Genomic DNA, 13,276 nt, shown 5'->3' on the forward strand with positions numbered 1-13,276 from the left:
GAGGTCCCATGGAGTCAAGTGCTGTTTCTGTATTCAGTACGCTATAGACGCAGCCCTGCCCTCCTGAGTTGCCACACTCCTGGGATTCAGCAGTTCAACTTTCTCATTTTAGGGGCTGCATCATGATGGAGCTGGAAGCGCTCTGGGTTGGGAGGCAAGGCGTGGTGGGCAGGGATTGTCCTGGTGTCTTCTGGGAACGGATAGTTAAGCCAGATATCTTTCAGCTTCCTCTTGCCTCCCACCTCCTTTGGTTCTCTGGAGGTAGTATTAAGCCATTTTTTTAAAGCCACTTTTTACTCCTACCAAAGATGACATTTTATTTGGTGGTTAGAATTTCTTGGTCACCAAGAGAAATACAAGTTAGAAAATGGACAGACTTTATTTGGGAGGGCTTCCTGAGGTAATCACCTCAAGTTCTGATAAATAAACAGGAAAGAGAAGACAGGGATGAGGGAGAGGGAAGGAGGAATAATGAATGATAACGGCTCAAATTGGCATGGCAGTAACAGCCAAGTGACGGGGTTGGTGGGGGCGGGAGGTGACGGCCTTGGTCAGGAGTGGCTCCCAATGGCCCTAGAAGGTGTTGGAGGTGCCGGGGCAAAGCCCAAGTGTGCAGTGCTGCATTGATCAGGGCAGAGGAGCTGAGGAAGGTGAGGTCCAGAAGGAACAGGCTTAGGACGCAGACTTAGGAACTGCACAGAGATGGCACAGCTGTCACAAAGGGGGTTTCAGCTCTGACCCTTGGGCAGGGACCTGGCCAGGTCTTTGCCCCAGCTGGGTGCTGAGCTTGCTGTCCAAGAAGCCGCAGTCTGTTGAGGGGATGGTTGAAGTTCTTTGGGGCTTGGGGAGGTGGCAAGGGTGCTGGAAGGCTCTGCTGTCTGCTGCCAACCTTTTTTTACCCCCTCTCCCTCTGCTCAGCTTTGTTTCCGGTGGGGACACATGTTCTAAGGCCAGTAGAGGTAGTTGGGGATGGGGCCTCAGTGATGACTGGCCCCCAGTCCTCCTTAAGTGGGTTCATGGGGAATGATGCGCTATAGACTCGGGACAGCTGAGGTTGGGGGTGTAATAGCTTCTCAGCCCCCTGCCCCTGCCCTGGTCCCCTGAGCCAGAGTTACAGGGTACTTTACTGAGACTGTCTACTGCATTAGCTGAGGGAGCTGATAGGATAAAGGGGACAGCTTAAGGGAGACAGGAGCAGGAAAAAAGAGACTTCAGGGTCGGCCATGGTGCTGAAGGGGCTGGAACTGGAGGAAAAGGCTGGAACCTCCACTTGCAGCAAGGCCTTCTGCAGGCTCTGAAGGGGATCTGGGGCTCGGGGTAGGAGACTCTTCTTTCTGACGGGGCTGAGCCAGAGAGAGCCCTCCCTAGAGGAAGCTGGAGGGATGGAATAACCACGGGAGATTGAGTCAGCTGGGAAATGCCCTCCCCCTCCCCCCTCCCCCCGAGTGGTCTCTGCTGGGGCAGAGGAACCTGCTCAGCACAATCGCCAGGCTCCCTTTCCTGTACTAGTTACTCAACTTCTCCATCCTGAGGTCTCACCGCAGCCCCAGGCCCCTGTGGGAGTGAAATCAGCAAGATGGTGCAGGGGTGCCTATGGCTATGGTGGGGTGAAGGCAGGTTCCACCACCTTGGGCCTCAGGGCTGGGCCTGCAGCTGGAGCCCTCGGGAGGACCGGGGCCTTATCCTTTGGCCTGGGAAGGGCCTCACGGTATAAGGGGGAACATTGGATTGGGATGACAAGATCTGGTCCTATCTCCAGTACCCTGTCACCTCCCCTCTCTAGACCTCAGTTTCCGATTTGGTTGAACCAAGAAGTCAGTCCCAAGGGGTCTGAAGTCCCTTCTAGTCCCAGCAGCCCTGCTCGGCCAAGCCCCTCGCTGCGTGGTCTCATCTGCTCTGTACAGCATCCCTGTGGGCAAATAAGGCACTATCTCCATTTCAAAGGAATGTAGGGAACAGTGGTGCAGAAAAAAGTTCCCCTGTTAAAGGTTGGGCAGCTTGTTAGCAAACAGCCGTAACAGGAACCCAGGGCTCCTGACAATCCATCATCTGGATCCTCCCACCCACTTTGGTGAGTCCACCCCTAGCAGTGAGGAGCTGAAGCGGGAGGGGGAGATTCCCTGGGTCCTGCTCACCCCTTTCTAGCAGGCTTTGCTCCTTCAGAAACACCAAGTGGGTCCCTAGGCATTTCTGTCCTCTCCCCGAACCCGCCATCCCGTTCTATCCCGAAGTCTAAGGAAATCCCATCTTCTGACTCTGATTTCCAGCCCTTGCTGTACAGCAAGCCTCTCCTTTTTCTGCCTCCTCCCCTGCCACGAGGAACCAGCCATGAGGTGACTCCCTGAGTCTAATCTAAGACCTTTCTTGCACTTTTCAGCCTCCCCTCCCAAAGCCATCTGCTCCCCTCCCCTCCCCCGTCTCTTACTCAGGATCGAGTTTAGACCTACAGACAGAAGGAAGTGGAAACCCACTCTGTTGACTCAGCAACTATATTTCTCCTTGAGCTGATTAGCACTGAGTGGAAAGGAGGGGAATTCACTAGTCACTGGAGCTGGCCCTGCACCAGGCTGGGGGTGGCATGGTGGTGGCAGCACCTAGGCCTAGGGAATATGTCTTCAGGGAGGGGTCTGGGGGGCTTCTGTGATTCAGGCAAGTACCCAGGGCCCCTTGGCAGGAAGAGAGACCTCGATGGGCTCTGATTGTCTTCACTGAACTCTCATAGAAATGGGGGTAAGAACAGGCTGGGACCACAGGAGCACCCAGAAGCCCCCTGAGTGGCTCCTGGGGGCAGTCTATTCTGAGCCCTCAGGGCCTTCCAGGTGCAGACACAGCCCTGCCTCAGGGAGCCTCCAGTCTGAGACAAAAATAAGACCCAAGGCAGATTCTTCTAGGTGGTTGAAGCTTAGAATGCAGAGCTCGGCCACAGAGGCAGGAAGATGGCCCTGAAGTGGGCCTGGGCAGACAGGAGGAAGCCTCATAAGAGGAACAGGGGAGGCCTAAGCCCAAGAGGCTGGGAGCTGCTGCAGGGGGGCTCCCCATCCTCCTAAGGGGCTCACACACATAGGCTAACAATGCCCCTCCCCCTCCCAGTCCTGTGTTTGGCAGGGGGTTGGGGAAGGAGGTGCAGGGGCTACCTTTCAACCACTCCCCTCCGTGCCCCTTTCTTTCCTGGCAACCCCCAGGTGATGTAGCCACCCCTCTGCCCCTGGCTAGCTGCCCAGCCCACCCCAGCTAGGGAAAGAATACTTTTCAGAGAGAGGTCTGTGTCCCTTGCTTTGGTGTCTCCCTGCCCCCAGCCCATAGATCTGTGACCCTTGCCCAGGAGTCTCTCAACCCCCGACCCTTCTCCCCCCATTGCAATGGTCGTTCAACAATTGCCTTCCACAATATGAGAGAGAGAGTCAGAAGGAGAGACAGAAGGAGCCTGGAGCACTTGAATCCCTGTTGGGGGAGGTGGTTGGCGATGATTTATTAGCCAGACAAGAATCAACAAACAAGTTCTAACATCTGTTCTCGCCAAACTGTTCCTCAGACAACAGCAGCATTGGACCAGGGCCCAGACTCAAAGGCTCAGAGGGCCAAGGAAATAAGACTCCAGGAGGAGAAACCAGGGCAGCGGGATGCAGCAGGGCCCTCCTAGCCTACTTCCTTAGAGGCAAGCACTGAGCCATTGGATTCTTGGAGACTCTTGGGAGGGAACCAGTGGGTGTGTCCCTAAAAGGAAGCAGACTCCACATTTGCTCCTCTGACCTCCAGGCTTCTTTGTGGGGGCCCAGATCAGTTAGGGGAACAGGGCTAAGCTGGGATCTGGAGGAGGGGAACAAGCACCCGGGCCCCCATGCAGCAGAACTCTGGAAAGCAGCCAGGTTTCCTGAGGAAATCTCTGACATTTCCCGTGGTAAAGAGTTAGTGGATGTGGGGTACGGAACAGAGCACTAAACAGGAAGCTGGGGTTCTAGTCCTTGACCTTGACGAAGCCACTATCCCCCTCTGGTTTTGTTTCCTTATCTGTACAGTGAGGGAGTCGAACTTGATCAGTAAGGGCAAAGGAAACGCTGCTCCTTTTCCTTCTCTCACCCGTGGCAGACATCACTAATCAATCACAGAGTTCTTTTCTGCTGAGTTCAGATATGACCTTAACATCCTTTCCAATGCAGCGCTCTAGGCAGCCACAATGAATGGATTGGAGTTGGCATGCGAGGTGACACCTTTTTGCCATCTTTGCAATGGATGATGGCTGAGGTCCTTTCCAGCTTTGATCATCTACAGTTTGTTCCATCCACATTTTCTGAGAAGGGCGCCTGGGTGTGTGTGAAGGTCTCTGGACCCGCTCTTCCAAGTTATCCCCCCGCCGCCCCACCCCGCCCCGGCTCAGACTCAGCAGCTACTGAGGAGGCCCCAGGGGGAGCCATGCCTGACCTCTGTTCTGAAGCACCTATCTAGAAAGGTTGTGGGGGAGGGTGTGCCCCCAGCGGGGTAGGGGCTTGTGGGGCACAGGAGGGCCTTGTTCAGCCACAGAGTTCTCAGAATGCAGTTGTTGGCCACCTGGATTCTGTAGAGAGAAGGACGGTCCCAGGTCACACCCTCTACCTTCTGCCTCCTACGCTTACCTGCAGCCTCAAGGGCCAAGACGTCTGATCTTAACAGACATTGCCCTGCAGAGAGGAGGTCTAAACCTCTCTCATTCATTCAACAAACATTTCCTGAGCATTTGCTCTTTGCCAGGCACTGTGCTGGGTGCTCTGGAAACAGAGATGAACAAGTCCCAGCCCCTGCCCGCAGGGAGCTCACACTCTGCTGGGGGAGAGGGGAGATGGGTGTCAATGATCAGTGGCATGGCAGGTGTGTATAAAGCCTCTGTGTGGACGGCCTCTGCGGTGAGGTCAGGGAAGTCTTTGCAGAGGAGGAGAAGGGCAAGCTGGTCTTGAAGGATGATTAGAAGGTTGCTGGGCAGCAGGAGGGTGCACTTGCAGGAAGTAGCTATAGCCAGAGGGACTGGCATGTGCAAAACCTTGGGAGGTTTGAAACCACTTGGTGTGCTTGGAGAAATGTGACCAGTTCTGGGAGGGTGGGAGCAGCTGATGGTAAGACTGAGGAGGTGGTTCCCCAGCCCACACAAGTATAGAGGGCCTCATGGGCCAGGTAGCTGTTTTAGAAAGACCATTCTGACTTTCTTGGGGCAGAGTGGGTCAGAAGTGGCAAGATTGGTGGTTAGGAGACCAGTTAAGAAGCCCTTGGATAAGTCCTGATGAGAGATGATGGGGGCTGAAACTGGGGAAAGGAAAAATATATTTAGGAAGAGACTCAGCAGTAATCAGTGGCTTATAGGGGAGTGAGGGTGAAGAGAGGGGAGATGTCAAGGCAGCCCTACGACCTTGACTAGTTGGGTGACTGGAGAGGTACCCGATCAGAGAGGGAACAATGGAGGGAGCAATCCGGGGAGAAGGGTAAGAACAGTGTTGGCTGTGCTGAGTCCAAGAAGCTGTGGGATGCTGGGGAGCCGAGCAGAAGCCTGGAGAGAAGTTTGCATAGAGACATGGGCTGGTGACATCAGCTCTAGGATGGTAGCAGGTGGCAGGGGTGTGGATAAGTGTGAGCAGGCACAAGGGCTGAGGGGGAGCCTGAGTGCCAGCAGTGGGGGGGGGGGGGAGGGTGGGGAAGGGCCTGAGGAGGGGGGCAGAGGCAGAGGGATTGCGTGGGAGCAGCTGGGGGGGGTCTAACACATCCCATGAAACAAGATACTGACTTGAACTGATCAGTGAGAAGACTGGGCAGGTGGGAGGATGGAGGAGAGGAGGAGTGTGCAGAAGGAGGGGACGTGCAGGTACCCCCTCCCCTGAGCTCATCTGAGGTGACACAAGGGACTCCAGGTGCTCTTCTTTAGGAGGGCCCTGAAGGCTGAGGGGAGGGAGCCAGAGTGAGAGAGGCCCAAGTTCAGACTGGGGAGGAGAGGAGAGGTGGAGCCAAGATTCCCAGCACAGGGTGGGGTCAATCTCAGGTGGGTCTGAAGAGGACAAGCCAGGTGAGAGGGACACAGGCTCAGTTGGGGGAAGGCTGACGGGGCCTCTATTTTCTCTGAGAAGTGGAGGGAGTGGGGACTTGACAAAGGGGAGGCAGGTCCCAGTAACTCCAGGCAGAGGAGAGGGAGCAAATCTGGGCCTGGAAGAGGGTTGCTGGCAGCTTGGACCCTCTGTCCTTCCCATCTCACCTCAGACCTCTGACCTGCATTCACCCTGACCCAGGCATCCAGTCTGAACACCTTCTCCACCCTCCGCAATCTAGCTTTCAGGAAATCCTCCTTGCACCCCCATTTACCTGGCTTCCTGGGACAGGCCTGGACTGGCACTTCCGTAGGACTTCGTGCCTGAGGATGCACGGCGGGCCCTCACACCCTGAATCAGGCACCTTCGCCTCCACCTCGGCATAAATGTTGCTGGGGGCTTCCCCGGGGCTGCCACGGCCCATGGCATAGAAGTCTATGGGTTCATCAGGTTCGTGGTAGATGGGGTTGGAGGGCTTGGGGGGCGGGGTTGGGCGGGGTCTCGGAGCGGGGCTTGTGTAGACTTCGGGAGGCAGCTGAGGTTTGGCGCGGACGGGAGGCTTGGGCTTGGGCGGCTGGGACGTCTAGGAGAGAAGGCAGGCGGGGAGGAGAGTGGGTCAGAGCAACGCAGGCAGGGCCAAAGCTGGAGCTCAGCCCGAGCCTCCGCTCCCTGCAGGCCCCGCCCACTCCCCGCTGGCCCCGCCCCCTGACCGCAGGGCCTTCCCTCTTTTCGTCTCCCGGCTCCTCCCCTCCCTCAGGCCCCACCACCTCTCTCCGCCCCTCCCGCCCAGTACCTGCTTTGGCTCCCCTGCCCCGTCTTTCTGCGTGGGGGCTGCGCTTTGCTCCTTTTTGAGGATTGAGGTATACTGAGGTTGTGAGTCCTGGCTTTTGCTTCCAGAGTCTGATTCTTCAGTCCTTAGGGACAGTCCTGCGGGCTCAGGAGTCTGCGGGGAAAGAAGGAGGCCTCAGGGACTTGGTGCGCGAGGGGCGGGTGGGAGTCGGCAGGTGATGCAGGGGGGCGCAAAATAATCTCGTCCATATGGATAAGGTCGGGGGTGGAGGTGCGACACAGAAATTTGGGTGGCGCTGGGTTTCTGGGTGAGGAAGAGGGGGCAAGGAGACCAGGAGGCGGGACAGTCGCTCTGGTCACAGGCCATATTTAGCATTAAACTTAACTTCATCTGGGCCAGGGCCAGGCCAGTCGCCATTTGTACCTGTGGTTGTAAAACTGCAACAAGGCTTTAGAAGTCTTTAGCCTAAAATTTTTCGGCATGGGGATAGATCTCCAAGACTTCTGTGCCTGTGTCTATTTCTGCAGGTGCCAGGCGACTACTTTATGGAGCTATAAGCTAGATATTCGAGGGACAGAGACACTGCCTCAGGGATGAGGAGATGAGCCTTATAGGGTTCCTTCCCATGTTAGGTATGCTTTTTGCTCAGCACTTATCCCTGGGTTCCTGAATGTTCTCCACATGCCCACTACTTTTGGAAGGCTCAGGCCATAGGCCTTTTCTCATGCTTCTGCAATCCGCCAAGTGTATGTCTCCGTCTGAAGGTGTATAGGCAGTTCATGGATTCAAATCAGAATTCTTTTCCTTGCCTCAACCCCCTAAGAGTTCTTAGCATTCCCTTTATGAATAAAAAATAGCACCTCTACCCTGCTGCCGAAACAGCAGCACCTTAGGAGTCAATCTGGACACCTCCCTCCCTTCCTCCCCACATCTAACGGAGCACAAGCCCTGCTCCTTCCACTGCCTAAATATCTTTACATCTGCACACTTTCTCCATGCCCACAGCTACCACTCCAGTTCAGGCCTCCTAAGTCGTCCTCCTGCATCATCTTGCCCTGCTAACCCATTCTCCACTCCGTGAGCAGAGTGAGCCTGCAGAAGTTCCCCTAGCAATCCTTCCGTGGCTGCCTGTTGCTCCAGGATAAAGCCCAAACTCCAGAAAACGTGAGTGATAAGACCCTCTGAGGGCCGGCCATGGAGCGTGGTCTCTGATAGCTCTGCCTTCGGCTCTCGCAGCTCCAGCTGGCTCCCCTCCCCACCAGACTTCCCTACACCCTGTTCCAACTGCTTGGAAATCTTCAGGTCTCCCCTTATTCCTCACAAAATTCCACACAAGAGTTACCCCTAGGCACAGTTCCTCAAGGCAAGTTCTTTGAACTGACTCCAATCAAGCTCCAGGAAACTATTCTTGCCCAGGTCACTAGTGACCTTCTGTTGGCCAAATCCAGCGGTTAATTCTGGACCCACTGGCGCCTGCTCTTCCCTGATGCATTTTCTTTGCTTCGCGTCAAGAGCGTCACACTCCTGGTTCTTCTCCCCTCTCTCTCTGACTGCTCCTTCTCAGTTTTCTTTGTAGGTTCCCCCTCATTTCTGCAAACTCTCAATGCTGGAGACTTGGTATTCTTTTCCAGCTACACTCATTCCTGAGATTTCATCCCTCCTGAAGGCTTTAGAATCAATCCATCTACATGCTGATGGCTCCCAAATGTTGATCTCCAACCTAGACTTCTGTCCTAAACTCCAGATCCATATATTCCAACTGTGTCCTTGACATCTCCATTTGGATATTGAATGGATGTCTCAAACCGCAAATGTCAAAACTGAACTCGTGATCTCCCCTGCCTCCCCCAGACTTGCTCCTCCTATAGCCTTCCTCATCTCAGTCAATGACAACTCCATCTTTTCACACTCCTCACCCAATCCTGCAAAAACTCTGTCCGCTCCACTTTCCAAACAGACCCAGTGTTCCACCTCCTCACCCCTTCACCTCTACCAACCTGGTCCAGGCTGCCATCTTCGCTCCTGAAGTATTGTAGTGGTCTCCATCTGGTCACCCATGTCCCTCCCAAACTTGGCAGGTCATGTCACTCTTTAGCTTGTAACTGTCCAGTGCCATCCCATCTCACTCAGAATAAAATTCCAAATCATACAAGAATTTACTGGGCCCCTTTCCTTCACCCCTGTGGTCTCATTTCCTACCTCTCTACCCATGCTAGCTTCCTTACTGCTCTTACTCTTATTCACACACATCAAGGATCCTTCTGCCTCAGGGCCTTTGCACCTGCTGTGCCATCTACCTAGAATGTTTTTCCTCTAGTTATCTGCATGACTTTCTCCCTTACTTTATTCAGGCCTCTGTTCAAATGTCCCCTTACCAGAATAGCCTTCCTTGATGTTCCTATGTAAAATAGCCCCAACCCTGTCACTCCTTGTTTCTGTATTCTCTGTTTGTTATCTGTAGTACACATTCGTTGTCTGTCTCCTGTCACTAGAATGGAAGCTCCATGGAGGTAGGGATATTTGGGTCAGTTTTGTTTACTGCTATTTTCCCAGTGCCCGGACCAATGCCTGGCACAGAGCGGTCCCTCAGAACTGCCTGAACTTCCTCAGGGAGGCACTCTCTGACGCGGCTCCCCACCACATGAGCTAAATGGCACCCCACTCTGTATTTCCTCTCTCATCACACTCTCACACTTGATTCCTATTATATGTCTTTGCCGCTGGTAAGTAGCTTTGTGGGTTTGACACCCATCTGTCTTGTCTCAGTAAATATCTCTTAATTTAAAGAACAAATGACCCGGTAATTCCCTGGCCGTCCAGTGGTTAGAACTGGGCACTTTCACTGCCGAGTTCAATGCCTGATCAGGGAACTAAGATCCCACAAGCTTCGAGGCAAAAAACAAAAAAAACAAAAAACAAACCCCCCCCCCAAATGACCCGTCTGCCTAGCTGGCCACTCCCAGCCCCTCCAGGCTTTGTGTGGCTGGGCTGGTCTCTCAAGGACCCCTCCTCCAGCACACGCATCTTTCTGGAAGGGCATCTGCGTGGAGATGTGTGGGCAAGGGAGGTTTGGCTGGGTCGTCGGTGGGAATGGGAAAGTGCCTGATGTCGAGGTCCTGCGGCCTGGGCTCTGGCCTGGGTTCCCAGGGTCAGGGTCAGTGTCAGGGCCGGGGATGGGGGTGGCGTACCTGGCGGGCGAGGGGCTCGGTGAGCGTCTCCCCGTAGGGGCTCAGCGGGCACGCCTTGTAGTGCAGCAGCAGGTCCTGCAGCCGCGCGTGGGCGCTGTCCTCGCCCAGCACGACGTGGCGCCCGTCCACGAGTTGGGCCAGCAGGAAGTGGCGGCAGCAAGTCCGGCTCCTGGAGGCACTAGTCAGGATCAGACCTGCTCCCTCTTCCCGGCCAGGGCACCAGCACGAGGAGTGACCCCTACCCGCCCCGCGCCCGTGTCTCCCACCCTTCCTTAGTAGCCTGGGGGCTGAGCATAGACCCCCCTCCGCCCCTGCTGGGAGTCAGCATGAAGTTCTTCCCCTCACACGTCCGTCAGTATCAAGTCCCACCCCCTGATTAGCCCGAAGCCCCGCCTCCCTGTCGCCCAGCGCAGCGCTCCGCCCCTCACCTGTAAGTCAGTACAAAGGTCACGGCGCTCTCGCTGAAACGCACCAAGTAGCACCCCTGAGGCTTCCTCTCTAGCAGCCTCTCGGCCTCTCTGTGGGTGATGGAGAAGACACGGAAGATGCTCGGACTCTTCCAGCCTCACCCCCTGTCTCCCTGGCTCTCATGGGGGGACCCCTACCCACTACCAAGAGGGCTTAAGTGGCTAGAGAAGGGTGGAGGTGGGAGACAGAGGATGTGGGCACTGCGCTCCTGCTGCAGGGACTGGGCGTGGATGGTCAGGAGACCTCCCAGCCCTGCATCCTCCTCCTGGCCTCATCCTGGAAAAGCGGCCTGGGGTGGGGGACTAAGGGGGGCAGTACAGCGGCCGCAGCAACAGGGGTGGTAATAGACTTCTAGACTTCACAAGTCACAAGCTGAACAGAGGATGTGAACAGAGAGATACAGGAGAAGTGAAGCTGAGAAGTGGAGAAAGAGGGAGGAACTGCAAGGGAGGGAAGAAAGAGGAGAGGGCTGGAGAGAGCCAGAGGTAAATAAAGATGGAGGGAGAGAGACTGAGGCAGAGGTGGAAAGTTGAGCACTAGAAGCCTTAGAGACAGGGGGAAAGTTGAGCCTAGAAGGGAGAAACTGAGGCACGGAGTGGGGGGTTTGGGCTAGAGCCTCTCCAATGATCTCCCCCAGGGGAGCTGCCTTAACGAGTAGCCTTGGAAGCTCCAGGTGTCATAGCCTGGCCTGTAGCCTCAATCTACTCCTGATTGACCGCAGGACCCAGGGCTGGCCCCTGCCCTTCTCTGAGCCTATTTCTTCCTCTGTGACTCACCTGCGGGTGATGAAGCCGTGGAACCAAGCAGGGGCTGCCCCATGCTGCAGGAGCTCATGGGCCTGGGTCTTCTGGAACCAAGCCTGAGTCTCAGCCTGCAGGGACATGCCTTCTTCCCTAGGCACCTCTTCCTTCCCAATATCCTTTGGGCTGCAGGCAGCCCCTGGGGCCTGGGGAGGTGCCTGGATAGGGGAAGAGTTCAAGGAGGGGGAAGTAGCCATGATTAGTGGTCCTTCTTCTGACTTCAAGCCAGCTACTCCCTTCTCATCCTCATACCTAGCCCCTCCTGGACATGCGGAGGAAGCTCCCCATCCCCCATCCCTGTTGCCTATTTTAGGGTATAATTGCCCAGAAAGTCCCTCCCAAAGTGTAACTTAAATCTCTTCTTTAGGTCAAAATGTTTTTGTTTCCAGGGAATTTCCTTCCACTTCCATCCGGGTCCATGGGCCTTTGATCCAGTAGCAGTGAACTGTTAAACTGTGCTTAAATGGGAGTGAGGACTTCCAGATGGACAGAAAAACATTCCCTGGCCTGAGGGATGAAGGGAACGCCAGAGGCCAGAATGAGGGAGGGCTCACCCTACAGTAGGAGGGACTGAGCTGGTTCACAGGGAGGATTTCCTATGACTGGGTGAGTGAGAAGGCCTGAGATGAGGATGCACTGGGCAAATGAAGGCCACGGACAGAGATGCAGACCCTCCCTCTGGGCCCCTGGCTTTGTCGGCAGACCCAGCTCATTCCTGCTTTGGCCTCTGTCCCCCTGCAAGCCCTCACCCGTGGGAGGGTGGGAGCAGAGGAGGGAGCAACACCCCCCAGGTTCCCACTCACCGCAGCGTGCGCAGCGGAGGCCCTGGGGCTGGGCCGGGCTTCCTCGGCCTTCAGGGCCTGGAGTCTGGGTCCTGGAAGCAAGCCCAGGCCCTGGCAGCTCCTGCGGTTCAAGTCTATGGGCTGGAAGGTGCTGAAGGTTATGGTGGGGGCTTCTTGACTCCCTGTTAGGACAGAGAAGTTTCTCAGTGAAGGTCTGCCTCTCCCTCTGCTGTCCACCCCTCCCCCAGGCTCAGAGGGGCCCCACAGGCATCTCCCTGGGGACCTGGAGGACAGGGCCAGTTGTGACAGCAGGAGAAATGCAGGAGGGATGGCAGACACGATTTCTCAGGGAGGAGGATGAAGGGGCCAAGGAGGCGCAGAGGGGCTTCTCAGGGAAACTGGGCCCCAGGAAGGAGCGCTGGGAAGCCAGCTGGCCTTCGGCTGGTCCGGAAGTCCTGAAATCCGGGAAAGGAGGCAGATCTCTTCAGGGCAGGTCCCTCTTCTGGCCCAGGATCCTCGGCCTCCCAGCCCCCTTCATCCTCCTGCTGCCTCCTCTCTCCACTCGAAGAAGCCCTCAGAAGACCCTGTCACCCTTATCCTCAGGGATGCGTGGACCTGGAGCCCCCGAAGAGGGGCAGGGGTTGTGGGCCGCCTGCCCGCCAGCTCTGGCTTGAGGTGTGACCCGTCACCCCTGAAGTGGGAGCTCAGGCCCAGAGGGAGGAGAGCAGGGGTCATGGGGGTCTTGATGTTCCCTCCCACCCACATTCCCCAACTTCACACTTACCTTGGGGGCATATCTGGGCCAGGGGGAACTCCATGGGGGCAGCCTAGGAAAGGAGCCCCCTGGAGCAGGGTGTACGTCTGGGCTCTCAAAAGGTGTGCACCCTCAGCTACTCATCTCTGCTCTCACCCCAGCCCCCGGGGGCAGGAAATGTCGCCTCACCCACAGCCCTAGCCCTCGCGGAGGACTCACGTCATGGAAAGCCGTAAGACAATTGTCCCTCCCCCGGAAGCCAGGCAGCTGAAGGTGGTGGTGGTGTGGTGAGTATTTGTGTCATTGTGGGTCTGGGTGTTGGGGAGTCCTTGCTGCTGTCTTATCTCCATCTCTCCGGTGATTCTTTCTCCACGCCCTCACTCCAGACTGGGGCTTCCCTTTCTCTCCCTCTCTCTTTGTCTCTCTCTCCATCTCTCTCCCTCTGTCTGAGCA

The 13,276-nt window shown here is 56.0% G+C and overlaps 1 protein-coding gene across 3 annotated transcripts; it reads right to left on the minus strand.

The window, feature by feature from the left end:
• Positions 1–4,431: 4,431 nt before the first annotated feature.
• On the minus strand, positions 4,432–12,887 carry SH2D2A (SH2 domain containing 2A). 3 transcript variants are annotated; one of them, XM_068538256.1, is made up of 8 exons: positions 12,854–12,887; positions 12,170–12,251; positions 11,264–11,452; positions 10,448–10,537; positions 10,020–10,188; positions 6,835–6,984; positions 6,316–6,624; positions 4,432–4,552 (listed from the first exon to the last, which is right to left on the minus strand). In XM_068538256.1, exons 1-8 carry the CDS (start codon positions 12,885–12,887, stop codon positions 4,436–4,438), a joined length of 1,140 nt encoding a protein of 379 aa, XP_068394357.1. In that variant the 3' UTR covers positions 4,432–4,435. The 3 variants fall into 3 exon arrangements, with proteins under 3 accessions (XP_068394357.1, XP_068394356.1, XP_068394355.1); XM_068538255.1 differs by having other exon boundaries at positions 10,448–10,567; XM_068538254.1 differs by having other exon boundaries at positions 11,264–11,445; positions 12,091–12,251.
• Between the last annotated feature and the right edge of the window lie 389 nt (positions 12,888–13,276).

The sequence above is a fragment of the Eschrichtius robustus genome, chromosome 3 (genome assembly GCF_028021215.1).
Source record: "Eschrichtius robustus isolate mEscRob2 chromosome 3, mEscRob2.pri, whole genome shotgun sequence".
Taxonomy (NCBI): domain Eukaryota; kingdom Metazoa; phylum Chordata; class Mammalia; order Artiodactyla; family Eschrichtiidae; genus Eschrichtius; species Eschrichtius robustus.